A 26,757-nucleotide genomic window follows, 5' to 3' on the forward strand; every position below is an offset into this window, starting at 1 on the left:
TGCGAGAGCCCAAGGAGGACCACCGGAGGGGCATCCGTGCCACCCTCCTGGAAAGAGCTGAGGAGAGCCCCAGATGAGAGGTCACCCAGTAGCCACGGAGAAGAAGCCAGAGGGGGCTGCAGTGGCGTGCACGCCGGCTCTGCCAGCAGCCAGTTGTGCCAGAGTGAACTGAGCCGCAGGCCCGGAGGCCCGAGGGCCTCTTTTGCCCCGGAAGAGGCCTGACCGAGCAACAGGCACCAGGCCCCGCCAAGAGTGTTTAATTTTTGCCCCAGAGAGCATCAAGTCCCAAATTAGTCCACGTCTGGGTCCTTTCTCATCCTCAATAAAAGCTACCGCTCGGAATCTTGGGATCATTTTTGATCAATCTCTGTCTTTTGACGCTCATATCAAGTCCTTGACCCGCTCCTGTTTTTTTCATCTAAGAAACATTGCCAAACTCAAGACTATTGTATCCAAAGGCGAATAGGAGATGCTTGTCCATGCTTTCATCTCCTCTCATTTAAATTACTGTAACGCACTCTTTTCTTGTCTGTCTAAGGCTTCCCTCAATTGCCTCCAAGTGGTCCAAAATGCCACAGCAAGGCTTTTATCCCACAGTCATAAATTCGCCCATATCACCCCTGTGTTAAAATACTTGCATTCGCTTCTGGTTGAGTATAGATATCAGTTTAAAATCCTCACTTTTACATTCATGTCCCTACAAGGTGAGGCTCCCAATTATATCAGAGCTTCTCCAACCCTAGTCTCCAAACCGGATCCTTAGATGAACTGATAGTTGTCTTCTAACCATTCCACGGACCCGTTTGAAAACGAAGGGGGATCGCGCTTTTCAAGCCTTGACTCCAATATTATGGAACAGTTTACCTCGCCCACTACGCACCATCAACTCTGTAGCTACTTTTAAAAAACAGCTCAAAACACATTAGTTTAGACAGGCATTTAGGTAATATTCATGTGTAGCAAGCTGTTTTATTGGATGTGCTACTATACCCTATTTATATAGGGAGTGCAGAATTATTAGGCAAGTTGTATTTTTGAGGAATAATTTTATTATTGAACAACAACCATGTTCTCAATGAACCCAAAAAACTCATTAATATCAAAGCTGAATGTTCTTGGAAGTAGTTTTTAGTTTGTTTTTAGTTTTAGCTATTTTAGGGGGATATCTGTGTGTGCAGGTGACTATTACTGTGCATAATTATTAGGCAACTTAACAAAAAACAAATATATACCCATTTCAATTATTTTTACCAGTGAAACCAATATAACATCTCCACATTCACAAATATACATTTCTGACATTCAAAAACAAAACAAAAACAAATCAGCGACCAATATAGCCACCTTTCTTTGCAAGGACACTCAAAAGCCTGCCATCCATGGATTCTGTCAGTGTTTTGATCTGTTCACCATCAACATTGCGTGCAGCAGCAACCACAGCCTCCCAGACACTGTTCACAGAGGTGTACTGTTTTCCCTCCTTGTAAATCTCACATTTGATGATGGATATCCTGCTCTCCTTGTGTGTGTACGCTACACAATTCAGCAGTAGCCTAACTCCACTTGAAATAACGCGCGAAGTCAGGATGTAGCGTCCAACTCCTTTTAATTAGCAAGTATTTCCTCATGGAGTAAAAAGACGGTGGTGTCGATGGCACAAACAAAAGGCAGATGTCGCTGGATCAAATTTCCCCACATGTGATCCGCTAGGAACTAAACAAACATGGCTGACATCCTGTCACTTCCTGAAACTGGTTTTCAAAAGAAAACGAATTTCAAAATAAAATTAGCTCATTGCAAAGAGCGCCTATATTGCAATAAATTAAGAGCGGAACACTCCCCGTCTGGTATCTGTTAAGATGCCATATATCAATATTCAAACCACAACATAACCTTTTCAGTCCTGGTTCTTTAAAACCATAACAACCTCCGTCATAGGCCTGAGGTACACTTTGGCCACTCCGTCTTTGATGACCCGGATCTCGATCTTGCGGACCTTTCCATCACCACCAGGGAAAGTGTTTGTTACAAGAGCCATGGGCCAGTCGTTCCGGCATGTACTATCATCTTTCATCAAGACAACATCACCTCTTTCGATGTTTGGGCTGGTTTCTTGCCATTTACAACGAAGTTGCAGTGTCTGCAAGTATTCGCGTTTCCAACGATTCCAGAATTGGTCAGCCAATCTTTGCACTTGGCGCCACTGTTGTTTATACAGGTCCTTCTCAGTGAATGTCCCTGGAGGAGGTGGAACACTCTTCTTCTGAGTGAGAAGCATTGCTGGGGTAAGTATCTGAGGGACGTCAGGATCTGAAGAGACAGAGACAAGCGGTCTGGAGTTGATGATGGCCGTCACCTCCGCCATCAGGGTGCACAGGACTTTGTGGGTCAAACTGGAGGAGGGAGTACGCATCAGCATTGAGTCTAGGATTCTCCTTGCAATTCCTATCATGCGTTCCCACGCACCGCCCATGTGCGAGGAGTGAGGTGGATTGAAATGCCATGTACATCCGCGATTGTTGGTGTATCTCTAAACTTCTGACTTCGACAAAACTTTTTGGAACTCCAACTCTTTGCAAGCACCAACGAAATTGGTTCCACAGTCTGAGTATAGGTGTTCAGAAGGACCTCGGATTGCAAAGAATCTTCTCAAGGAGTTGATGAACGAAGAGGTGTCTAAAGACTCTATCACTTCTATGTGGACTGCACGTGTGCTCATGCAAGTGAAGAGAACGGCCCAACGTTTACTCTGAGCAATACCTCCTCTTGTGCGCCTGGCTATCACGGCCCAAGGACCGAAAATGTCCACACCAGTGTAGGTAAAGGGTGGTGAAGTGCTTAGTCTCTCTTGCGGCAGGTCTGACATCTTTTGTTTCTCTCTTTTCCCACGAAGCTTTTGACAGGTGACACATCCGTGAAGAACAAACATCGCTTGCCGCCAACTAGCCATATGCCAGCAGCTCGAATGGCACCTTCTGTGATGGTACGACCTTGATGCTCGACCTGCTCATGATAGTGTTTGATGAGCAATGTGGATACATGGTGTTTGCCTGGCAGAATGACGGGATGCCTTTCTTTGTCACTTAAGTCAGCTAATGTCAACCTGCCTCCAACCTTTAGCAGACCATCTGCATCTATGATTGGGTTGAGTTTTGTTAGAGCGCTTCTCTTGGAAACATCGGCTCCCTTGGAGAGAGCATCTAGCTCTTCAAGGAAAGAAGCTTGTTGCACAGCAAGAAGAATCACTGTAGTTGCCTTGGACAACTCGTCAGCTGTGAGAGGTTTAGGGCACCAGTGCCAACCATTACATCCGTTGGTTCCTCGGCTGCTTGCCTTAAAAGAACAAACCACATGGATGAGTGTTGCAACTCCTCTCCGTATGGACTTCCAGGAAGAGAATTTTGTGAATCTCTCACAACCCAGCAACTTGTCCTTTTGACTTGTAACACAGGTTGTAACTTGTGGTCGTATCTCAACATCTGCGTCTGGGTTGATAAGCTCAAAGGTCTCATGTTGGTCACTGCTTGGCTGTGACTTGTATAGAAATGTTGGACCCGTGAACCAGTTGGTTCTGGTGAGCTGTGAGGCTTGAACGGACCTAGAAGCATGGTCAGCTGGGTTATGCTCCGTAGGTACATACCTCCACTGATTCGGTTGTGTGGACCGACGGATTCTCTGGACCCTGTTGTTGACATACACATAGAAACGTTTGGACTGATTATGAATGTAGCCCAGCACCACTTTACTGTCACAGTAGAAGGTGACTGCATCAATTTGGATATCGATCTCTTGAACGATAAACTCAGCAATTTCTACGGCTAGCACTGCCGCACACAGCTCCAGTCTAGGTATGGTAGGTTCAGTTGGTGGTGCAAGTCTAGCTTTTCCAAGAATGAAACCCACATGAACCTGGTCGTTTGCATCTGTTGTCTTGAGGTACGCCACCGCACCAATTGCTTTGGTTGAAGCGTCTGAAAAGATGCGTACCTCTTTACAACAGGCATTGGAACAGGAGGTGGTGGTATACGCTCGAGGGATATGAAGATGTTGCAGTTCTTGAAGCGAATTTTTCCATGTCTCCCAAACCTTACATTTGTCCTGAGGGAGTGGACTGTCCCAGTCAGTTCCATCTAAGGTCAACTCTCTCAGCAACGACTTGCCTTGAACGGTCACAGGAGCGACGAAGCCAAGAGGGTCAAAAAAACTGTTTATGGTGGAGAGAATCCCACGTCGTGTGAATGGCTTGTCACTGACTGACACTTGGAAGGTGAATGTGTCCCTTTTAACATCCCAACTCAATCCAAGGCTTCGCTGTGTGGGTACTGCGCTTCCATCTAAGTAAAGATCTTTAATGCCCTTAGCATGATCTCCTGCAGGGAAGGCTTTCAAGACGTCAACGCTGTTGGACGTGATCTTATGCAGTCTCAGGTTTGACTCAGAGAGAGATGCTTGGGATCTCTGTAGCAGAGAAATTGCCTCTTCCTCTGTGGATGTGGAAACAAGACCATCGTCTACATAGAACTCGCGTTCCACAAAATGTCTGGTGTCTGACCCATACTGCTGTTCTCCTTCCTTTGCAGCTCTTCTGAGACAGTATATTGCCACAGCTGGAGAAGGACTGTTGCCGAATACGTGAACCCTCATCCTGTATTCAACAATGTCCTTGCTGGGATCATTATCTCTATACCGCAGAAAGCGTAAGTAGTCTCGGTGGTCTTCTCTCACGACAAAACAATGAAACATCTGTTCGATGTCAGCCATGATTGCTACTCGCTCTCTCCTGAAACGAATAAGGACTCCCATTAGACTGTTACTCAAGTCTGGTCCGGTGAGTAGCACGTTGTTCAGCGAGATGCCATTGCATTGTGCGCTTGAGTCGAAAACAACTCTGATTTGGTCGGGTTTCCTGGGATGATAGACCCCAAACATCGGCAAATACCAGCACTCTTTACCTTTAGGGAGTGGAGGGGCTGGTTCTGCGTGATTGTTGTAGAAAATCTTGTGCATGAAGGCAATGAACTGGTCCTTCATCCTTGGTTTACGCTCTAGTGTGCAAAGTAATGAGAAGAGGCGGGTCATTGCTTGCTCACGATTGTTGGGCAAAGGTGGTCTGAGGGGCCTGAAGGGAAGAGGAGCCACCCAACTATTCAACTCGTCCTGAAAAACCTCATCACCCATTGTCTGCAGAAACTGTTCGTCCTCTATGGAGAAGGCACGCTTGTCATCATCCGCTGTTCTTGCAAAGACTGTGTTGCCGAGTGAGTCGTCGTCCATTGTAGTGCTACGGCAACTGTGTGAGAGTCCCTTGACTTGACTGGAGTTGACCGTTTGCTTGAGATGGATGTGGCTCGTACAAGGTCTGAACAATGATGACCTTCCGTCTTCCAGTATGTTCGTTCTATAACAGTGGACAATGGGCTTATGAACCTTTCCCAAACACACATCACCTACTAAGACCCATCCAAGGTCAAGCCTTTCAGCAAAGGGTGCATCACCAGGACCGTTGATCTGCTGCCTCACCTTGTGAACCTGGAGAATGTCTCTCCCAAGCAAAAGAAGGATCTTGGCATCATTATCAAGAGGTGGGATTTTGCTGGCAAGGCTCTTGAGGTGCGGGTGATGGAGGGCAGCTTCAGGTGTCGGTATCATCACGATTATCTGGTAAGTCATCACATTCGATCAGTGTTGGTAGCGCAAGGCTAACTTCACCATTTACTGCTTCGATCTGATAGCCATTTGCTCTCCTGCCGGAGGTTGCGGCTAAGCCAGCACAAGTTTTCAGGATGTAGGGGTATGAGCCAACTTCGATTCCGAATAAGTTGAAGAACTCTGACCTGGCTAGAGACTTGTTGCTCTGGTCATCGAGCATAGCATACATTTTGATGGCTTGTTGTGGGCACTCTTAAGGATAAACTTTAACAAGACATATCTTGGAACAAGATTTTGACCTAGCGCAATCGCCACAAACTTCAGTGCACAGAGGGCTTGCAACTGGTTCTGGGATGGTGTCCTCTTTTCCCGGCTCCCCGCCGTCACCTGTTCGGGGACTTGAGGCCTTGGTTGACAGTTGTGGTGGACCAGGATGAAGAGCTGTGATGTGCTTGTCACTGTTGCACTCATCACATTTCAGGACAACTTTGCAGTCTCATGCGAGATGAGATGTGGATGCACAGCATTTGAAACAGACGCCTTGATCTTTCAAGTACATTTTGCGTTATTCAATGGTCTTTAGCCTGAAACCACGGCATTTCTTTAAGGGGTGGGGTTTTTTAATGGATGGGGCAATGCTTGGATATATCCTCTCTAGGATCTGGATCACTTTGTGGCCCTCAGAAACGACTTTGGTCGTATGAACTGAGACTGGGGTTCTTAAATTTGTGTGGCATGAGATAGGCTTTTCTGTGACAGGACTGCTTCCAGAAAGAGCAAAGCTGGGATCGTTTCTTGTTTTAGCTTGATAGCAGATGAAGGAAGTGAAAAATGGAAAGGGGGGATAACCAACCTTGTAGTCCTCTTTGTATTTTGAGCCTTGAGTGATCCATTTTTCTTGCAGGTTGTATGGCAGTTTTTCCACGATGGGTTTGATGCCACGGGCGGTATCCAGGTATGCTAAGCCAGGCAAGTAGCCATCCTCTTTTGCTGAAAGTAGTTCCATCAATAGATCTCCAAGATCCCTTAACCTGTAATTGTCCTTGTTTGTTATTTTAGGAAAGCTGTCCAACTTCCTAAAGAGAGCACTTTCGATAACTTCTGGAGCACCGTAGCATTCATCGAGCCTGTCCCAGACCATTTTGAGTGCAGTATTTGGGTTGTCGATATGAACTGCTCTTAGGCGCTTGACATACACAGAAGATTCCTTCCCGAGCCATTTTAAAAGTAAATCCAGCTGTTCGCTTGCAGTAAGGTCCAAACCCTTAATGGTATTGGAGAAGGCAGATTTCCATGCTCTGTATGACTCTGGATGATCGTCGAAGTGGGTTAAGCCAGTGCTCACAAGCTCTTTTCTTGCCAGGTACTTCGCCATGTCCATCATCACTGAAGACTCTGGAGGGTATGTATGAGAAGTGTTGAGGTACTGAGGAAAAGTTAGCTCTGGCTTAGGGTAGGGCGTATTGCTCTTTTGTTCTTGCAGGAGTCCCTCACTGTTAACTTGGAGGCGACCATCTATGTCTGGCTGAGCTGATGGGATAGAGGTGTGAGCGGTTTGGTATGCATGCGTTACCTCAGAACTTGGTTGTGGCTGGAAAGGTGTGGGCCATGAGTCTTTCACGATATACTCTTCTTTAATGATGTACTTAGCCAATGGTGGAGGGCTCTTCTCAATGAGATGCTCTGATATTGAGAGATTGACTGGTTCATTGCGTTGGTTAAGCTGCATAGTTTGGTCTCTGATATAGTCGCTTACACGTTCATGTGTACTCTGCACCATAACTGGGAGACTTTTCCAACTAGGATGTGCTTCAACCTCTATCTCTGCTGCTGCTTCCAAAACTTCTGCTTGGGCAATTGCAGCTGCAGCTTCCTTTTCAAGATTTAAGGCTTCGAGATTAGCTTCTAATCTTGCTTTGTCGACTTTAATGCTGATCTCTCTCTGTGCGAAGGCAACACGTGCACGAGCAGCTTCTGCCTTGGCTCTCGCGTGTGCTGCTGCTGCACTGACGTTTGATCTGCTTGAATATCTGGAAACTGAACCAGTGCTTTTAACTGATGCTCCGTCTTGAGGAGGCTTTGGTTCTTTAAGTCTTGCACGTTCGGGGTGTGCTTCGTCCATGTTTGTTGACATAGCTTGCTGTCGTAGAGTTGTTTTGCCAGCCGCTAACCGTCTTTTTACTATCCTGCTCTCCTTGTGTGTGTACACTACACAATTCAGCAGTAGCCTAACTCCACTTGAAATAACGCGCGAAGTCAGGATGTAGCGTCCAACTCCTTTTAATTAGCAAGTATTTCCTCATGGAGTAAAAAGACGGTGGTGTCGATGGCACAAACAAAAGGCAGATGTCGCTGGATCAAATTTCCCCACATGTGATCCGCTAGGAACTAAACAAACATGGCTGACATCCTGTCACTTCCTGAAACTGGTTTTCAAAATAAAACGAATTTCAAAATAAAACAAAGAGCGCCTATATTGCAATAAATTAAGAGCGGAACAATGGACCACAGGTTCTCAATGGGGTTCAGATCAGGTGAACAAGGTGGCCATGTCATTAGTTTTTCTTCTTTCATAACCTTTCTTGCCAGCCACGCTGTGGAGTACTTGGACGCGTGTGATGGAGCATTGTCCTGCATGAAAATCATGTTTTTCTTGAAGGATGCAGACTTCTTCCTGTACCACTGCTTAAAGAAGGTGTCTTCCAGAAACTGGCAGTAGGACTGGGAGTTGAGCTTGACTCCATCCTCAACCCGAAAAGGCCCCACAAGCTCATCTTTGATGATACCAGCCCAAACCAGTACTCCACCTCCACCTTGCTGGCGTCTGAGTCGGACTGGAGCTCTCTGCCCTTTACCAATCCAGCCACGGGCCCATCCATCTGGCCCATCAAGACTCGCTCTCATTTCATCAGTCCATAAAACCTTAGAAAAACCAGTCTTGAGATATTTCTTGGCCCAGTCTTGACGTTTCAGCTTGTGTGTCTTGTTCAGTGGTGGTCGTCTTTCAGCCTTTCTTACCTTGGCCATGTCTCTGAGTATTGCACACCTTGTGCTTTTGGGCACTCCAGTGATGTTGGAGCTCTGAAATATGGCCAAACTGGTGGCAAGTGGCATCTTGGCAGCTGCACGCTTGACTTTTCTCAGTTCATGGGCAGTTATTTTGCGCCTTAGTTTTTCCACACGCTTCTTGCGACCCTGTTGACTATTTTGAATGAAACGCTTGATTGTTCGATGATCACGCTTCAGAAGCTTTGCAATTTTGAGACTGCTGCATCCCTCTGCAAGATATCTCACTATTTTTGACTTTTCTGAGCCTGTCAAGTCCTTCTTTTGACCCATTTTGCCAAAGGAAAGGACGTTGCCTAATAATTATGCACACCTGATATAGGGTGTTGATGTCATTAGACCACACCCCTTCTCATTACAGAGATGCACATCACCTAATATGCTTAATTGGTAGTAGGCTTTCGAGCCTATACAGCTTGGAGTAAGACAACATGCATGAAGAGGATGATGTGGACAAAATACTCATTTGCCTAATAATTCTGCACTCCCTGTAGTGTTTTATTGTATCGATTGATATGCTTTTATACCTGTTTTATACCATTTTTATTGTTTCGTTTGATATGCTTTTATTCCCATGTGAAGCACTTTGAAAAAACTTCCAGTTTCAAAAAGCGCTATATAAATAAATGTTACTTACTTTACTAACTCTGCCTCTCTAAGATGCTCTTTTAATTTACTGACCTGTTGTTCCATTGTGAATAAAATATGGGTCATTACGTTGTTTGATCTCATTTTACAGTCCCAACGTTTTTGGAACTGTGGCTGTACAAGTCAAAGGCAAACCTCATGATTTATCTGTAAGTATCGGCTCAGTCAAATTATCATCTTCTGTGAGTTAAAGTTAAAAGTGTTGGTATTGCACACTCCTGTGCGCACAATTTCAAATATCTAATTTCTGTATGTGAATAGTAACTAAAATATAATGACGGCTGAATGTCTGTGGATGTCCAATTTTGCAGAATTTGTCATTTTCCGAAGTGGTTTTAATGAAGAAAAAAGGACCTAATGAATAATAAAAACAAAATCCTTTGCAGAAAAGCTCTCATAAATAAACCATAATTTCTTAATCAAATGCCTTTTATTCTGTCACAATTCTGGGATACATAATTTACATTTCTGAAGTCCCCATGCTATTTTGTTATACACCTTTCATTTAATATCTAGTTGTACATTTCACAGGTGGAGCTTGAATGTCAGTGATCTCTGTATTAACCCACAATTTCTGCAGCTTATTTACACTCACACAGGTTTAAGCCTTCAAGGCTAGACACAAATAAAGTTATTATAGGTTTCAGGGCTGTCTAGGTGTGTAAAATTAAAGATGAGAGGAAATGAATTATGTAAGTTAGCTTGTTTCACAGCTATTCTGCTCTGCATGTTGCTACATCTTAATTCTTTCCAGAGGCAATACTGGAATAATGGAATAACTCACACACCAACACACGCACACACCAATGCACACGAACAGCAGGCAGTTTGGTAAAATCGGTTCACTGGTAACAGGAGGCTAATACAATAGGAGAGGATGTAAGGGATTACAGATTGTGTATGCAGATAATGCTGTTAGATGCTAGATAACAGGATGTCTCTGCCTAAATGTTCTGCTTTAGGCGAGAGGCACTGCGTTTTCTTTATATAGCACCAGAATCTGTCATGGCGACAGCTACTCCATCTTCTTCTTTCCTTTTTCTGTCTCTGTATCATTAGGGATGTGCATACCAACCTCTTCTAACCATCCTGCACCTGTTCATCAGCCATCACTATTGAGTTTCCCATTTCTGCTCATCATCTGTTCAAATCTAACTGGATCTGCTTTCTCAGCAATTCCTCGGTAGTAGTGGGTATTTTGAGGGCAGCCTGCATGTTTTATTACTACCTACCTGCTTCAGCCGGGTAAATTTGCTGGTGACTGTAACACTGCACTAGACCTATGGTAGTAAAGGTGTTTGTGAATCTGCTTTTGACTACAAAATCTGTTGTTCCGCCCCCAAGTTAAGTGCTTCGTGTTTTTATTTTGTTTTTTCATATAATCTGCATGCAGAAATCCAATTAACTTATTCACCTTCATGCTGTGTATGTGCATCATAAGCATGTGTGTCTTAGTGTGCACTCTGGTGTGCTCTTGAGACGGAGGCAGGTACGGGTAGTGAGATATTTGTGTCAGAAAGCAGGGAGATCAATAACATCCTGAAAAGAGAGCAACCTCAGGGATACAATTGCTCCACTTGAAGGGAAAGGAGAGTGGAATACAGAAACTATTGCCTATGTTTATCAAAACAGTGGATTTCAACAGGGGATAGCAATCTATTTTTCAGCACATTTGGTGAAAAAGATACAACACAAACATCTGAAATGTGTTGGGGGGTTTCACTCAAAAAGAAAATACGCATTAAAAATATTTATATCAACAGAAGCATGTCAATTTGGCATAAACCTAACTTTTCTCTCAGTATTGCAAAGTCAGGAACAGGCAGGATCAGACAATAACTCACTGGTCTTTCTTTTTCTTTACTTTGTGCAAAATCGAAACGATTGTTATGCTATTTCATTTTCCCTACTTTATGATTGTCTACAAATGAAAAATAATATAACATGTCATTGAAACATTCAGCAACCCTGGATCACATGTTAGTGGCTTTGAGTTCACCCATCTCATCCTTTAACCGGTTGCGTTCCCAGCCTTGGCGAATGCGCATGAGCGGACGGTTCACGCAGGGGAGGACGAGGACCAGCTTGAGCACCAGTGTTACCGAAGGAACAATTAGACAGAGCATGGAGTCCGGAGGAGTGTACCATTTATACGTAGATTTGCGAAGGAATTTATCCCAGGCATAAATGTAGCAATGTGCAGTGGAGAGAAAAAGAGTCAGGTAGCCCAGCGTTGACTGTGGGGAAAAAGAAACACACACACACACAATGGTAAAAATTAAAGATTAAATACAAAAGAGTTCAACAAGAAGACGATAAGCTTTCTGTTATCTGTTAAATAAACATGAAACTAGTGTTGAGTTTATTAAGTAGGTAATAAAAATTTTATTTCAAGCACTTTGTGATCAACATCACAAAGTGCTTTAAAATAAACTTACAGAGCATAAAAGCAAAAGTTAATCAAACACAAGTAAAAAATATGGGCTTAGCTTAGCTTAGCAAAAATACTGAAAATGTGTGGAACCTTTGTCCAAAGGTAGAAGGTTTTTTTAAAAAATCAAATTAACTGGTGAGGTTTAGAGGCGCTCAGTTTTGTTGTGACAGTATTTGCTTTCTCCTTTTGTCATGCTACTCTAAGCTAGGATAAGTCAACTCTAGGCTGGTACGAGCAAATTTACCACACAGACAAACTAATGGTATCAACTGTCTCATCTAACTCTGTGGAAGAAAGAGAATGAGAATGAGCTATCTCCCAAATTACCAAACTATCCTTGGAAATGCTTTATGCTGAATTTAAGACTGACATGCACAGACGCAGACATAATAACAAACAACCTAGTGCATAATGTGCCTCCATTTCCATGTTTTAGCATTTGCAATAAGGGCAAACAGCAGAGAAAGCAAACAGTGCTATTGCTATGGCGCAGTAATAAACTGTGCCCCTGTGTGATGACGATAAGGGATCTTGCACCTACTTGCACCTTATTAAACCAGTGGAGAGCAAATATCATATTACACAGTGTCCTAGCATTTTTGGATATTTGCTTGTATTCAGGGCTTTATATTCCCATGTTGACAACAGTGATCACAACTAGAAGCAAAAAGTAAGCTTATGTAAGCATATTATTGTTATTTCATGTCTTATTTCATAACTCTCCTCACTAGATCATAAGAATTAGTTTGACTTTCACCTCCATCTCTGAGTACCATTCGCTGTCTGAGGTCTATCTATGGACCTGACCTTTACACAAATGGGCCTGTGACCTGTATTAAAAATCTTCTCACTGGAGGATTATACCAGGTATCATAATTCTATTTAATGAATAACTTAACATTTAAAATCCTTGGCTAAAGTCTCTCTGTGTGCCTGTGTTAGGCGGCTAGTTAACTAGGCTCTAGGGAGACAAGTGCCAGTGACATATTGCTATATTGCTTTTACAACACTTTAATAACTGATAAAAATCTAAGAAGTTCTAAATGTAGATTATCTAGAAGGCTCTAAAATATGCCTTTACTGATATGAAACACGTGACTGATAAAGCATGAGAATTTAAAGGTGTGCATGAGAAAATGCACATTCACACACAGCACATACATGTGAAGGACTGTGCATTTTTATCTGCACTGACCTGAACAAAGCTGAACTCTCTCCAGCTGAGAGTGCCTCCAACAGAGGGCAAGGATGTTAGCCCCAGCAGGACAAAAAGAAAGAAGCCCAGGATTCCCAGTGCATATAATGAGTCAGTGCGCCATGCGCTGGTATTGTCAAAGTAAAGTGGAGTGGTAGTATTTTTCTTCACCTACAAGGAAGAGAGAAAAGTGGAGGGACTGTTATTGCAGTGAATGTTCTACATGTACATATAAGCTTTATTTAATATTTTTCTTTGTGCAGGATTGCAGAAACACTCCAATCAGTTTGCACCAGCCTGCTGCACTTTACCTCATTCAACACATTGGAGATGACTCTTTGTCTGTCAGAGTAGCGGGCAGGAATGATTAATGTGTAGATAGCATGGAGCAATGCAAAGCCTAGTGCAAGAAGACCCAACTGTTTCCTGCACAGCATCCAGCGATCTAGCCAATTGGGGAAACGCCTGGAACATAGGAAAATGAGTTAGGCACTTTACGCTGCAAAAATCATGCCCTTTTTTTTTTTTTTACATTGTACCAGGAATGAAAATGTTTGTGTTTGATGCCTGACCTGTACTTGGTCCCTCTGTAGAGCTGAAGGAACCCAGCTATAGCTCCAGGGAGGTAGCAGAGCGACAGCATAATGAGGGACACAACTGGAGTGATCTGACACATGGAAAATAAAAACACAATGAGAAATGTAAAATACCGTTTTACGAGCAACTAAACAAAGAGGAGCATATCTTTACCTTGTTGGCCAGGGATATCATTATGCGGTAGGAGATATCTTCATCATTTTCCACATATGCATAGATGATATCTCTAATGACCAAATACAAGAAAAAGAAGGCAGAGAGGCCGAAAGCCACGTACAAAGGCATCCTCCACTCTGGGAACAGCTGCAGAGGAAAGTCCTCCACCTCTTTAGCAGCTGACAGGGACCCTTTGTCCACAACAGTGAGGCCTAGTTTGGTGGCCATCTCTGCCACATCCCGTTTTGCTTCTCCATTGTTCCCACACAGGTACACCTAGGGCATAAATAGAAATAGTCTATAAATGTGTATTTCTCCAAAGGCATATAGAGCTTGTCACAAATATAAAATTAAAATTTTTTAAAGGTTTGAAAAATTCTCACTAAGCTTTGCACTGCAGGTTTTATCAAAGACTCCTGAAACAGGAATAAATGATGCTTTTGTTGGGGGCTTTTCAGCCGGCAGTCTGGTTCTCTAATGAGTATTAAGGCAGCAGGACAGCATATGTGCGACTGATTCAAAAACCTATACCTTCTGCATTCATGTCTGCAGGCAGGAGAATTTTTACCAGTGCAACAGCACGGACCATTAATCTATTCTTAGTCGTTTCTGACCAAAATGGAAGATGATGCGGTTTTAGCTGTCTGTGAAGTTTCATCGTGTCACTAATATTATCTTTTCTTTGCAGTTACAAACTGTATTAGTTGGTAAATTGATGAAAGCAGATTCTAAAATAATAATATGAATATTAACATTTATTAAAATTTTTCTCTCAACACTTTCTTATGATCTGTGTTTCTATTACTAATAGATGACTCACCTGATGCGAATATCTAGTGAATGACTGCACAGCTACACCTACATTGTGTGTCCACAGAATTACCCTTGTTTTATCTGTCACCCACCGCTCCTTCAGTTTTTTGGGAAGAAGCCCCTGAAAATGTATTACTAGGTAAGCACACGTGCCTACTTTATATACATATGCTGCTCAATATGTAATCCCATTCTAGATCACAGCATGGTGAAGCTTATTACTGCACTCACAGCTCTGTGATAAGATGATTAACTTGTTTGTAAAAGGCGAGAACTAACAAGAGCTAGAGAGTGTGTGACAGAGAGAGAGCAGTTTGACAGGTATATAGGAGAGTCAGTGGGATTGAGCAGTTTTCCCCAGGTGTGTGTGTGTAAGTGGACCGGGCAGCCAGCCATGTCTCCCTACATTACTGCACCAGTAACAGCAGGGGACAGCCGACAGACTAAATCTCCATCTGAATGTAAATGTGACAGAGCCACAGCCCCGCTGTGGATCTAATCAAATTGCTGGCTGGGGAATAGCACACACTTAAAAGCATGAGTGTGTGTGGATATATACTGTAACTACATATGCGCTGATAAAGAAACACACATTCAAACACACACACCCTCTTTTCTCTCACAGCTACCTGTTTTCAAAGAAATAGAACACTGCAGTGGTGTGTGTGTGTGTGTGTGTGTGTGTGTGTGTGTGTGTGTGTGTGTGTGTGTGTGTGTGTGTGTTTACGTGCACACGTATGGGGGCTTGTTTGTGTTGAAGAGGATTTGAGGCAGATTCAGGTTTGGTCTCCAGAGGTTCGAGCATGTTTGTGTTTCTCTTTGTAGCCGTGAAACGGAAGCTGCAATAAACACTGGTCTTTCAACTTTGTAAGATCATGAAGTGTGCTTGTTTGTGTATTTTTACAAGCGCTGCCCTCATTTTCTCTCGCATTGTTATGGTAAGACAGCAAAATCAATAATCAGCAGCAACAAAACTGAAATCAATTGCTTCCCTAAATTTTGCACGGCGTATGTTGAAGCAGTCTCCTGTTATTAAGCAGTTCAAGAGACATTTTTTCCCATCGTAAAACAGAAAATGCTGAAAGCAGATGTTATTTTGTAGTTTGAAGTCAAACATTTCTCATGGTGATCAGATCAATTTAGTAATCTCCTCTTTCTGTTACTGCTTTGTTTGTATCTTTATTCTTGTCAGCCATAGCCTTCCTTAAGGCTCAGAAGCTTCCTGACTTTGTTTTGTCTTAAGCCAGCTGACATCTTTTTAACAGATCCCTTACTTCTACTCTTGTCTTACCTGTCTTCCTGCTAGAAGTCCATTCTGCAGGGCCCAGGTGGACAGGGTGTTAAGGCCTTTAACAACGGCTGCTTTAGGGACCAGCCTAGAGAACACACAGAAAGGACTTTAGTTGCTATTGTTTCTTTTACAAAGACGCCCAGGGGAAAGAAAAAGTCTCAAAACGATGAGAATCAATGTTTCCACTTCAACCGAATGGATACACAGCAGGCTCACCTGTCAAGGGAGCTGCAACCACTTGATTTGTTTCACTTCTTTAGGATTCAGTTTAGAGTTTTGATCTCTCATTTTCCAAGAGGTCTTTAGGAGCATTTTTCCACAACAATGTCATTCTCACATAGATTTGTAATAGGCACAGTTGCAATGAAAGAAAAAGATATCTTTGACAACAAATAAAGATTGAACAAAAAAAGGTTAGGCTCCCTTGGTGAACAGAAGGAATGACTTGCATGCACAGTGTATTCATGAATGAGAGACTCTTTTTCTTTTCCATACTTTTGAGGGCGTATGTTACCTCTGCAAGTAGACGGCATTTGCTTCCATGTACATGTCTTTCTTCAAGTTGTTACTGAGGTCCGCCAGCACCTTGAAATAAATCCATCAGCATTGATTGAGTAGAGAGAAAAAATAAAGTAGTTAGAATATTTGTCATTTATTTCATGCACATCCTTTTACAAAAATCATGTGAATGATTCCGTTAAGATGTGAACAGCAGAAAACACTGACATTACACACACATAAGGTGTGACTGGATAACGTTGTGTTTTTGTGTAGCACCTCTTGTCCACCCTCCTCACTCTGTGTATTCATTTCCCATGATTACATGTCAGTAGCCTCTGGTTCTTTCTCCTGTATTTTATGCTTTCTCCTCTCTCCGTACCTTTCTGGAGATGTGTCTCGATCCATAGCTGCTTGGTTTTGACCTGTGGTTACTGTCCCTGCAAACCTGCTCACTGTTTGTTATTTTTCAAGTGCTCATTTTTTTTTCTCTCCACTCTCCTGTCAGCCCCTCAGCCTGAATTTGGTTCAATCAGAGGTTCTTCCTCAAGAGGGATTTGTTCAGTGTCTTTCTGTAATACTGTAAGGTCTAGAGCCAACTAAACCGCCCTCAGATACCGTCACAACAACACACAAATAAATTACTAATAATTTTGTCTCTGATTTGCTTTCCTTAAAAGTTTTTGTTTCCACTTCAAATATTTCTAAATAATGGGCCATTTTGATCTGCTTGTGTTTTTAATTTCCTGAGTTATTTTTGTTTATCATGGGTTAAAATGTAATATTCCCACATGTAACTTGGCCATTGTTTTAAAATGAGAATAGTTATTATTATTAGTAGTAGTATTACACTGTGCTGTTGCATGGCATTAGTTGTTGTTAAGATTTAATCCTTAATTCATGCTGCAAATAAAAGTTACAAAGTAGCATAATCATCTTAGCAGGATTTAATTGATAAAACAATGCAAACCTAAAAGTAATCATTTTTTCATGTCTTTTGATCTGTAACAGAACTAAAGTAATGCTAATATTTAATGTTTTCTTAACAATTCAGAACATTTACTGAGGAAAATGTTGTGGTTAATGTCTTGAGGACAAACTGTTCCACAATCCAACTGAGTGCAGAGGTGTCAGAAGATGTTCAAGCGAAGTAATAAACTTCCGAGATCTTGAGATTATTTTATTTTAAAAAAAAATTTCACAAATCACTGTCAAGGATTACCTACATACGCATACAAAAGCCCATTTTCAGACGTCCTCTCTCCTGTCTTACGGCGGCACTTTGCTTTATCCAGTGTGAATATGTTTAAAGTATTTTGAGACTGTAATTGAAGCTACGCAGGCTCAGATTGACCAATGTATTGCTTCTTTAATCAGCTGTGCTAACACCAGTTAGACCTTTAACATAATGAACTTGCATTAGGTAATGCTGTTATCAAAATGAGTTACAATTAATCAGTCATTGATTGTCAGACCCATGATTTAGATAACATGTGTCTAAAAATTATTTCCTTGATATATGAATGACACAGCAGTTAATATTTATATGTTCTCTCAAATAACATGAATTATTGCTGACAAATCGCCATGATAATTCCGTGAAAATGTCATTTTTAAACTCTTGCTATCATGTTTCACATGTGGGAACAAATGTAATAACCTATGTGTACACAATATGTTAAATATTGTTTCCAGGCCAGCTGGCAAATGAAAATGTAGAAATGTTTATTCACAGAAAGAAAGAGAAAAAAAAGAGTTTAAAGGTGTTTAACACTTAGACCCCCGGAGAGCAGTCATTTTGGTTTTCTACCTTAGACCCCGCGGAGTCATCATTTTGCGTTTCTACCTTTAAAAGCCGGAGAGCAGTCAGTCAAATGCTGGAGTCATTCATATGTATATTAGGTCGTTACCTAGGAATTCTGGAGGGAGGGGAGTGGGGGTGAGTGATTGAGGGGGTGGGGGAGTGGAGTGTTTCAGTTTGCCATCTTAGGGAGAAATCAACACATGTCCTTTGTATGTCCTTTGTTGCTGACATTTATTGATGAAAACAGTACAAAAAACCAACCATTTGTACACATATTTACAAATAATGATAAAAAGTGAGTGAGTACATTTCAACATTTTCAGCAATCACTCACAATCCTGGCACTGCCACGGTATCTGTCGTCTGCATTTACCACATGTGTACCTGTAGCAGTGAACACATCGCACAGTGGCCTGATTTTTTTTGCATCTGTGTTTGACCTGACACGTGGCCCTTTTTCCAGGGCTCGGTGTGGAGGGTTGTGTCCGAAGCAACTGATCTTTTCTTGCCTTCTTCGCAGCTACATGAGAGCGAGCCAACTCCCTTGCAAGCTCCACCAGGAAGTCCACCCGTCTTTCCTTCGTCCCGGTGCATGCTTGATACAGCACATGTGCATTTAGTGCTGCCATGTCAATCATGTTATAAAACACGGCGACTGGCCAGCGCCGTGTTCCTTTGCGGACAGTGTACTCCCGAACCATCTGGTCCATCACATCCACGCCACACTTTGTTTTGTTGTAAAGGGTGACAGTGTTTGGCTTCCTTTTGGTAGTGTTATCAGTCTGAACCACGCTGTGCATGCTGCTAAGAATATAGACTGTCTTCTTCCGTTTGGCCGCATACGCCGTCAGCGTGGCAGCAGAGGTTGAAAACACCTAAAAAATAAGATAAATTGTTATTTCCATAGCCCTTTTACACACAATGAAACACATAAACATAGAACCACAAAAGACCTGCAACATACCTGAGTGGTGAATTCATTGCGATCTGTCTGTCTAGTGGATTGAGGAATTTCCCTGCGAATCTTGTTGACTGTGCCGAGGATGGTGGTTTTCCGTCCAAGAAGTTTTTGCGCAAGTGAAAGCGATGTGAAAAAATTGTCCGTGGTAACATTTCTGCCCTTGTCTAGGAATGGTTCCATCAGCCTCATTACTACATTTTCAGAAAGTCTCTCCCCAGTGGGACGATTGGGGTCCTTGCCAAGATATGGGAAGACATTGCAAATGTACTTGGATTTTAGGTCGCAAGCCACCCAAAACTTGATCCCAAACTTGTCAGGTTTACTTGCAATATACTGCAGGAAACAGCACCGAGTCTTTGATGGGAAAAGCTGTTCATCAACGGTGATATGTAGACCAGGGTTGTAGCACGTGATGCAGTTGGTGACCAATGATCCCCACACACTGGAAATTGCAGCGAACTTATCAGTCTTTGCTCGATTTGCTCCATTGTGGCATCAATCAGACCACTGGTATAATGTTGAAATGTACTCACTCACTTTTTATTATTATTTGTAAATATGTGTACAAATGGTTGGTTTTTTGTACTGTTTTTATCAATAAATCTCAGCAACAAAGGACCTACACCCATGTGTGTTGATTTCTCCCTAAGATGGCAAACTGAAACACTCCAAGTTGGTGACTTTTGGAGATTTTCCCTGGATGATTGAGAATGCATCAAGATGAAACACAAAAGGAAGTTCACAGCTTTTAGCAGCTCCCCCACCCCCTCATCCACACACCCCCACTCCCCTCCCTCCAGAATTCCTACTTAACAGCCTAATATACATATGAATGACTAGCCAATTTAGCTTCCACTTCCACCATTTGACTGCTCTCCGGGTTTTATAGGTAGAAAGGTAGAAGCCTGGGGATGTTAAAGATTTAAAGGTGTATCTTTTTTTATTCCAATTTTAACTTTGGACTAACCTTTCTTTCAAGTTGAGGTGCCATCTTCTCCAGAAATTCATAGTGTTCTCTGTGAACACAAACGAAGATCATCTTGGCAGACCGGGCTGATTCTTCATGGGTCATCACCTCCGCAAAACAAAGGACAGAACATGTTTGAGATACGTACAGTAATGTTTCTAAATTTAAAAACTCTATTCAGTTCAATATAATGCCATAAGTCATACCTGAGCTCCCTCAGGCAAGGGGCCACAGCTGTGAGGTCTGCGGCTGCCATACACCACCCTGTAGCCGGATTGGAGCAGACACAGGCCCAGAGAGCGTCCTAAGTCCCCAGTCCCAAAGATACACATCAGCTCAGGCTCAGGGCCATCTCCCGATGCCAGTGGATGCAGCATCGCACCTTCTGTCTTCATGTTCTCTGATATTTCTTTTTCCACACTTATGATCACACACTGAGATTGGATGGTCAGTTTTAGCTGTGAATTTATAATGTTTTGGAATCTGACCTATACACTGCCTCTCCCACTTTGTGCGTGATTCTTCTTTTAACCGCTTTAACCTCTGTGTGACATAAGTGTGTGTAATGAAGTTATTATAGCTGTTTATTACATCTGCAATCAACATCTGAAATCGCATGTGTTGGAATGCAATATAACTCATATCTGTGTTTTGTTTTTTATGCAATGTGAGTCAGCATTTTATCCATGATTTCTTTTGGATGTATATTTAGTTTATTTTTATATTGCTTGTGCTCATCAGCTATTGGCTGATAGAGCAAGACTTTGAACTCTAAATTAACTGTACGGGGAGCCATCTGCACTCTGCAGCAGTAACATTAACCTCAGATTCGCACTTTTTTAACATTTTATTATTCTTAGAAACGCCGACTGCTTCATCTACCTAGTTCAGCCAGAATTTGACTTTTACATTTGGTAATAATAAAAAAAATCTTTTGCTGCTGCTTTCCAGTGCTGCCTTATTCTATTTCTTCTGTTTCCACTCTAGACATGATGCCATGTGGGAAATCCCGGCCCACAGATTCATTATCATTTCAAAACCCGCTGTTCCAACCAAACAACCGGGAAGAGAATTTCTGCAAATTTAGTGTTCATGTCCCCATGGCTTAAACATCTGCAAAGTTGTGACACGAACAGACTCAGTAGAGCAGAAATGAAGCTTGGCACATATGTAAGTGTTTTGCGTGTGGCTGCTTTGCTTTGTATGAATGCATGGGTCTGTTCGCAACTGTCAGTTGGTGTATATATGTGTGTGTGGTCGAGCGTGTGTGTGTGTATCTGTGCACTGAAATAGGTCAGGAGGATCGGAGCTGAACAGAGTCCCAGCTGTGATGTGAGGTACCAGGGGAGTTGGCTTTGTGTAGACAGAATGACTACCTGGCTATAGAAATGACACACAGCATCACATCAACTTTAACTATTTGCACAAAAATATACTCATCTCCATAAAAGCAGCCTCATTCAAATAACAATATACATACATATAGCCAGAAATATTTATGGCAGACAAGCAGCCTGTTACCTCAGGAGCTTTTACACTCAAGTCCATAACCAAAGCGTTAATGTCTACCAGGGGGTATATCGCAGCAAAATGAGAAATCATTTTATGCCTAACCTTTAAGGCATCCATTCACTTGTAGCACTGTTAGAATAGACCTGATAGCAGATTCACTCCAATGACTCATTTACTAGCTCTGCCTCCAGGACAACTCTCTTTTCACGTCCTCTTCTTTCTTTCTTTTTCTCTTTGCATCGCCACTTAGCCCTCTCCTCCAAAGTCTGCGTTCTTTCTGTGCACTCAGTTCCTAGTGCTCTCCCACCTCTTAGCCAAGCTTTCTCTAACTTAATAATTATTGAACCCACCGAGTAAATTAAACCTACGTTGGCTTTAATTATGCTGTCCAAGGCCATGACTGTCTATCCGAGAAAGTTAGGTAACCTTCAAGAATAGTTCTTCCCACCTAACGTGATCAGTTTAAGTTTTTCCCACAACTCTTTCAAGTAAGTATTTCATCATTAGTGACTGTAAATAGCTCTTGATATGTTTGTCTATATATGTGGTTGATTTGCCTATTCATGTTTTATAGATTCCAGAAAAGTGTGAAATTCTCACGTGTCATTCACATGGGGCAGCAAATATGTCCCTGGAATAGAAGAAGAGAAACAGAGCTGAAAGAATTCATCACTTTATACTCTTTTGAAGTAACTAAGCAAAGACAGTTAGTGGCAGTGTTGCCAAGTCCGTAATTTCCCACAGAACTGGGCTACTTTTGAAGTCTTGCCACAGGGTGAATTTATGGTCCACTTGTTGGGTAGACCTAATTTGCATGAAAATTACACAAATATCTATAAATAACCACACATAAGTTACATGAAACAATGAATTCATACTCAGACCCTGCTAAATCAACCGCAGATCAGATCAACATGTAAACAATTCCAGCTACATTCAACCACGCACAGTATGCCATAATTGCCGCACAGTGTGGGCACTAAGCTAGTTTTGTCACAGTCGTGTCTAAGGAAGGGAAATGAAAGAATTAAGCAATTCCAATTGTATTATTGATATCAGTTATCAGTTTGATTACTTATTGATTTTCTTATAGATTCTCAATGAGTTCTCTCACTTTGAGAGTGACCATCAAGCAGCAGATCAAACACATTTGTGCAAATGAATTGCATAATGTGGGTCTTCGCAGCCAGCAGCGGGGAGTTGGCGAAGCCAGCTCGCACCGGCATCTGCAGGAAGAAGACGTGACTGAAGAGGAATTCGCTGTCGTCCTAGGAAGGACAGCATGGGTGGGGGGATGCCGGAAAACGGTTATCACAGGACGGTTGGACAGCGGATCCAGCAAGGCCACCACGTGTTGGTATTTCATGTCGTCAGCTGAAAAGCCACGGGGAGCAAACTGAGCTTCAATGTGCACGAACCACGAAGGAGGGTCATGAAGCCAAAAATCCAGCAGCTTAACTGCCACAGCAAAAATTTAAACGTGCAGCTCTGTAATCACTTTCGACATAAATGAAGACAGAAAACTGAAGTTGGGCTAGCTGGTATATAATGATGTGCTGCGTGGTGGCTGGCTACACAGCTATGGTTAGCACAACATAAACACAGTGAAGCTTGAGGATGAACGCTAAGGTTTTTCCACTCAATAAAAGTTAACCTGAGAGTTCCCGATGATTAGGGACAAATGTAATTGCATGGCAGGATGCTGTAAACGGACCAAACTTCAGTCAGGAGAACAACTGCAATACAAGGTTAGTCATTAATATACTGCTGCATGGGCTGGGCCATAGGTACATTGTAAGGTTTTAAAAACTGAGCTTTAAAAATGAAAACTGATGATAACAACCGAGAGAAGTCGACAGTGGTCACTGACTTTTTTTTTGGGGGGGGGGGGTTCACATTAAATAAAACAAAATTCAAAGCATTAAACAGGTTAAAAACACAACAGCCTTAATAAATGCAGAGTAGTTTGTATCCGGAAGCAGGGTTCATACGTCATCACTTAAAGATTGGATATCCCAACTGCTGTGGATGTTTTAATGCAGTGCAGTTGTTATTATTAAAACTTGCCACATCCTGTTTATGACAGTTACAATAAACACTGTTCCTTAGTTTGGAACTACAGTGGATACTCATATTACTCACTCATCCATCGCACATTAGCCATGGACATCTGGATTAGAACTCCAAAATTCAAAACCTAAACCATACAAACTCACATTGCTGCTGAGTCTCACTGATATGATGAAATGTCTCAGACATCCATTGGAAGCAGTTAAACTAAACTGTTGTATTGTCTCTGTTGTATGACAAAGCAAGCACACGTAAACTTTTAATTGCATTTTTAAGGACAGTCTTTCTGCTGCAGACAGATTTTCTAACCATGTGAGTATTTTGTGCTTTTTCAAAAACATCTTGCAACATTTAACCGTAATGCGCTCTGGGACATGTTTACATCGAGCATATGCTGAGCCTTCAATTTATAAATGTCAGGGTGGAGTTGCAAATTACAGCACACGTGAGAAAGCACACTCAGATTCTTCCAGTGTTATCTGTCACTCTGCAGTGCATTAAAAACATGCGTATAATAGTGAGCGTTGAACATTTGTTTTGCCAGCTTAATGGACAAAAATAAAGAATTCACATTTGCAAGCAAGAGTGAATGGCTGTGGTGGGAATTACTTGAGATTACAGCTGTTTCCAGGCGTCATGAGGCACGCACAATGAGGGGCAGTTGTTAAAGACAGTTTTCAGTGAGAGTGCACCTATTATACATAGTGCCATGGTGTTACAATGAGCAGAGAACAGCCTGTAAGATAGATGAGTTCTAAGAGATTTCTGTTATGGCAATGCATTACATATGAGATTCATATTGAGGCTCTGACTGAGCTCAGGTTTTGAGGTTGTTGAAAAAGCAGTGGAAAAAAAATGGTAGGAAGACAGACACACACTGGCTATACGATGAGACACAAAGACAGAAACATAGGGAGCATAGCAGAGAGACTCAGGCACAGAAAAAAAGACACCAAGAAGAAGAAATTGAAAAAAATTGTGTTTCAGTAGAACAAAGATGCTTGTTACAACCAGTTTCCCATAAGTATTCCCAGAAATATTCTATAAATATTCCATTACCAGCTTTCCAGACAGAAACACTTGGGATGTTCATTATGAAACACTTAGAGTAGGTTTAAGGAAAATAAGAAACACTTTGAATGAAAGTGCACCCTATTTTTTTTTAGATGTTTGTCTTTGATGAAGTTGCTGCTTTAGGGCTGTTGAGATAAATGAATAGTGCGTGTCCTTTTGTATAGCATGTACACATATGGTGTGGGTGTTCTGTTATGGGTTATGTTTGTCTGTCCAGCTCAACATGTTCACTGATGTAAAGAAATGTTCATGTGTGTAAATTTATAGTCAATATTCCATTTTTATCATGTCTACAACAGGCCTACATGCATTATAGAAGCATCTCAACTCGGAGAGCCTCATCCCCTATCTCTGCTTTAACAGGATGAGCCCTGACTGTATGTTTGATGTTCAGAATCTTATCTGGCAAGCCAAGCGTCAAAAATCAGAGGCTGGGAGGAGCTGCATGAAACTGCAGATTTAGAGATTTTCCTCTTTCGTCCGGCACACATCGCTGCTGAATTATATGGCCTTGGTTATTTCAGAACTCAGGCTTTTTAAGAACAGAGGGGACTGGGACACTTTGAAAATATCTCCAGAAAGACAATGCTTGCATGGGATTGTCTTATCCTCTCCTTGGATAGCAAGCTTTGATAATCTTTTTGCCTCGTTTAACTTCTTTTCCTCCCCTCCACCCTGCGCCGTTCTTTGTGTGATCCAAGATAGAAGAAATTGAACAGTCTTTTTCGGTTTACATGCTGAAAAGGTTGAGATTAAGATCTCCAATGTATCTGTGTCATTCTACATAGTCATATCTCCACAAACAGCTGTGGTCTGCAAATAGCATGCATCCCCACTGTTCCTCCTTTGTGGCTGAAGGGAAATCGACAGCCCATTATGAGGCTGAGATAGGCCTAAATAATTTTTCGCCTCATCTCCTCAGCCATACCTCCAGTCAAGTGAAAGAGCTGACAAGGTAGGAAAAAGCTGACACGGAAGTCTAATTCTGTAATGATGAAAACCTCATAGTCATCAGAGGTGCAGGTTCCCTACTCTGTATTTTTTTTTTTTTTTTTTTTTTTGGCCTGTCCCGTTTGGCTCTTTTGCCATCAGAATTGTTGTCTAAAGGCAAAGAAAGATGCCCAACGGATTTACTTTACCAAACTGACCATCCCAGCCTTGCCGTAATGGTCCATTTGATTCACCTTTTATTGTTTATTTTATTTTCACTTACTGAATACGGGACAGACTTGACTGGGGGAAAGAAGGGGAGAAAGAAAGAGGGAAAGAGAAACAGCTGAGAAGAGGGACGGGGGAGAAGGGCAAAAGACAAAAACCAACAGAACGGGCAGAGAAAAAAAATGCATATATCAATCAGAAAGCAAGCAGAAGAGAACAAGAGTAATAGAATAAACAACATCACAATGATATATGGGAATATGACAGTAAATACTAAATGTTAAACATTATTGTGCAGCACATAAGATCAACAGAACACAGTGTGCTTTGAGGTAGGAGCCAAAAAGGGTGTAGTTTGTGGGTGTGATCACCCGTGTGTACACCTGTGAGCATGGACGCGCTTGTTTTTTGTTTTTTTTAAAAGGTTCCTTCATGTAATAATCTGCTAGAGGGTGTGGGGGGGCCACAGCCCCGTCCTCCAGGGCGTGAAGCAGGTGTGGAGGAGATCAAAACTCCAGACATCCAGAGGCCCGCAGAACACAAGAGACCAAGGAAGACCAACAGAGGGGCAGCTGCGCCACTGTCCCGGAAAGAGCTGAGGAGAGTCCCAGATGAGGGCTCACTCAGCAGCCGCGGAGCAGAAGCCAGGGGGAGTTGCAGTGACGCGCCCGTGAGCTCCGCCGGCAGCCAGCTGCGCCTGAGTGACCGAGCCCCAGGCCGAGAGGCCGGGGGCACCCCACCTCCGAAGTGGCCCGAGCGAGCCCCAGGCTCCAGGCCCCGATAAGCGGCCGCCAAGGAGTGAGCCGGTGTGTACCTGGACGCCCATCCCCGGACACAAAGAACCACCAACGCACCGATGTCTGA

The 26,757-nt window shown here is 42.5% G+C and overlaps 1 protein-coding gene and 1 long non-coding RNA gene across 2 annotated transcripts; one reads left to right on the forward strand and one right to left on the reverse strand.

The window, feature by feature from the left end:
- Positions 1–6,497: 6,497 nt before the first annotated feature.
- LOC146564446 (uncharacterized) lies at positions 6,498–7,265 on the forward strand. The gene is made up of 3 exons (XR_014894433.1): positions 6,498–6,618; positions 6,709–6,876; positions 7,013–7,265. It is a non-coding gene; the product is annotated as an uncharacterized LOC146564446 (long non-coding RNA).
- A 2,526-nt stretch (positions 7,266–9,791) lies between these two features.
- LOC146564447 (metalloreductase STEAP4-like) lies at positions 9,792–22,370 on the reverse strand. Its single transcript, XM_085292240.1, has 9 exons — positions 20,286–22,370; positions 20,080–20,187; positions 16,364–16,434; positions 15,850–15,934; positions 13,743–14,021; positions 13,565–13,659; positions 13,304–13,457; positions 12,993–13,163; positions 9,792–11,600 (listed from the first exon to the last, which is right to left on the reverse strand). The coding sequence occupies exons 1-9, from the start codon at positions 20,472–20,474 to the stop codon at positions 11,337–11,339; spliced, it is 1,416 nt and encodes a 471-aa protein (XP_085148366.1). The 5' UTR covers positions 20,475–22,370; the 3' UTR covers positions 9,792–11,336.
- Between the last annotated feature and the right edge of the window lie 4,387 nt (positions 22,371–26,757).

This window comes from Mchenga conophoros, linkage group LG11, assembly GCF_057382185.1.
Source record: "Mchenga conophoros isolate Kocher_MC1m ecotype Shallow Benthic linkage group LG11, M_conophoros_male_GT1.1, whole genome shotgun sequence".
Classification (NCBI taxonomy): Eukaryota; Metazoa; Chordata; class Actinopteri; order Cichliformes; family Cichlidae; genus Mchenga; species Mchenga conophoros.

Excerpts from the sequence above, each read along its gene's own strand:
- LOC146564447 (XM_085292240.1), bottom strand. The coding sequence starts at position 20,474 with ATGAAGACAGAAGGTGCGATGCTGCATCCACTGGCATCGGGAGATGGC. Across the intron at positions 16,435-20,079 it reads CACCTCAACTTGAAAGAAAG|GTGCTGGCGGACCTCAGTAA; the intron begins GTTAGTCCAAAG and ends ATTTATTTCAAG. Across the intron at positions 13,660-13,742 it reads TGATATCCCTGGCCAACAAG|ATCACTCCAGTTGTGTCCCT; the intron begins GTAAAGATATGC and ends TCCATGTGTCAG.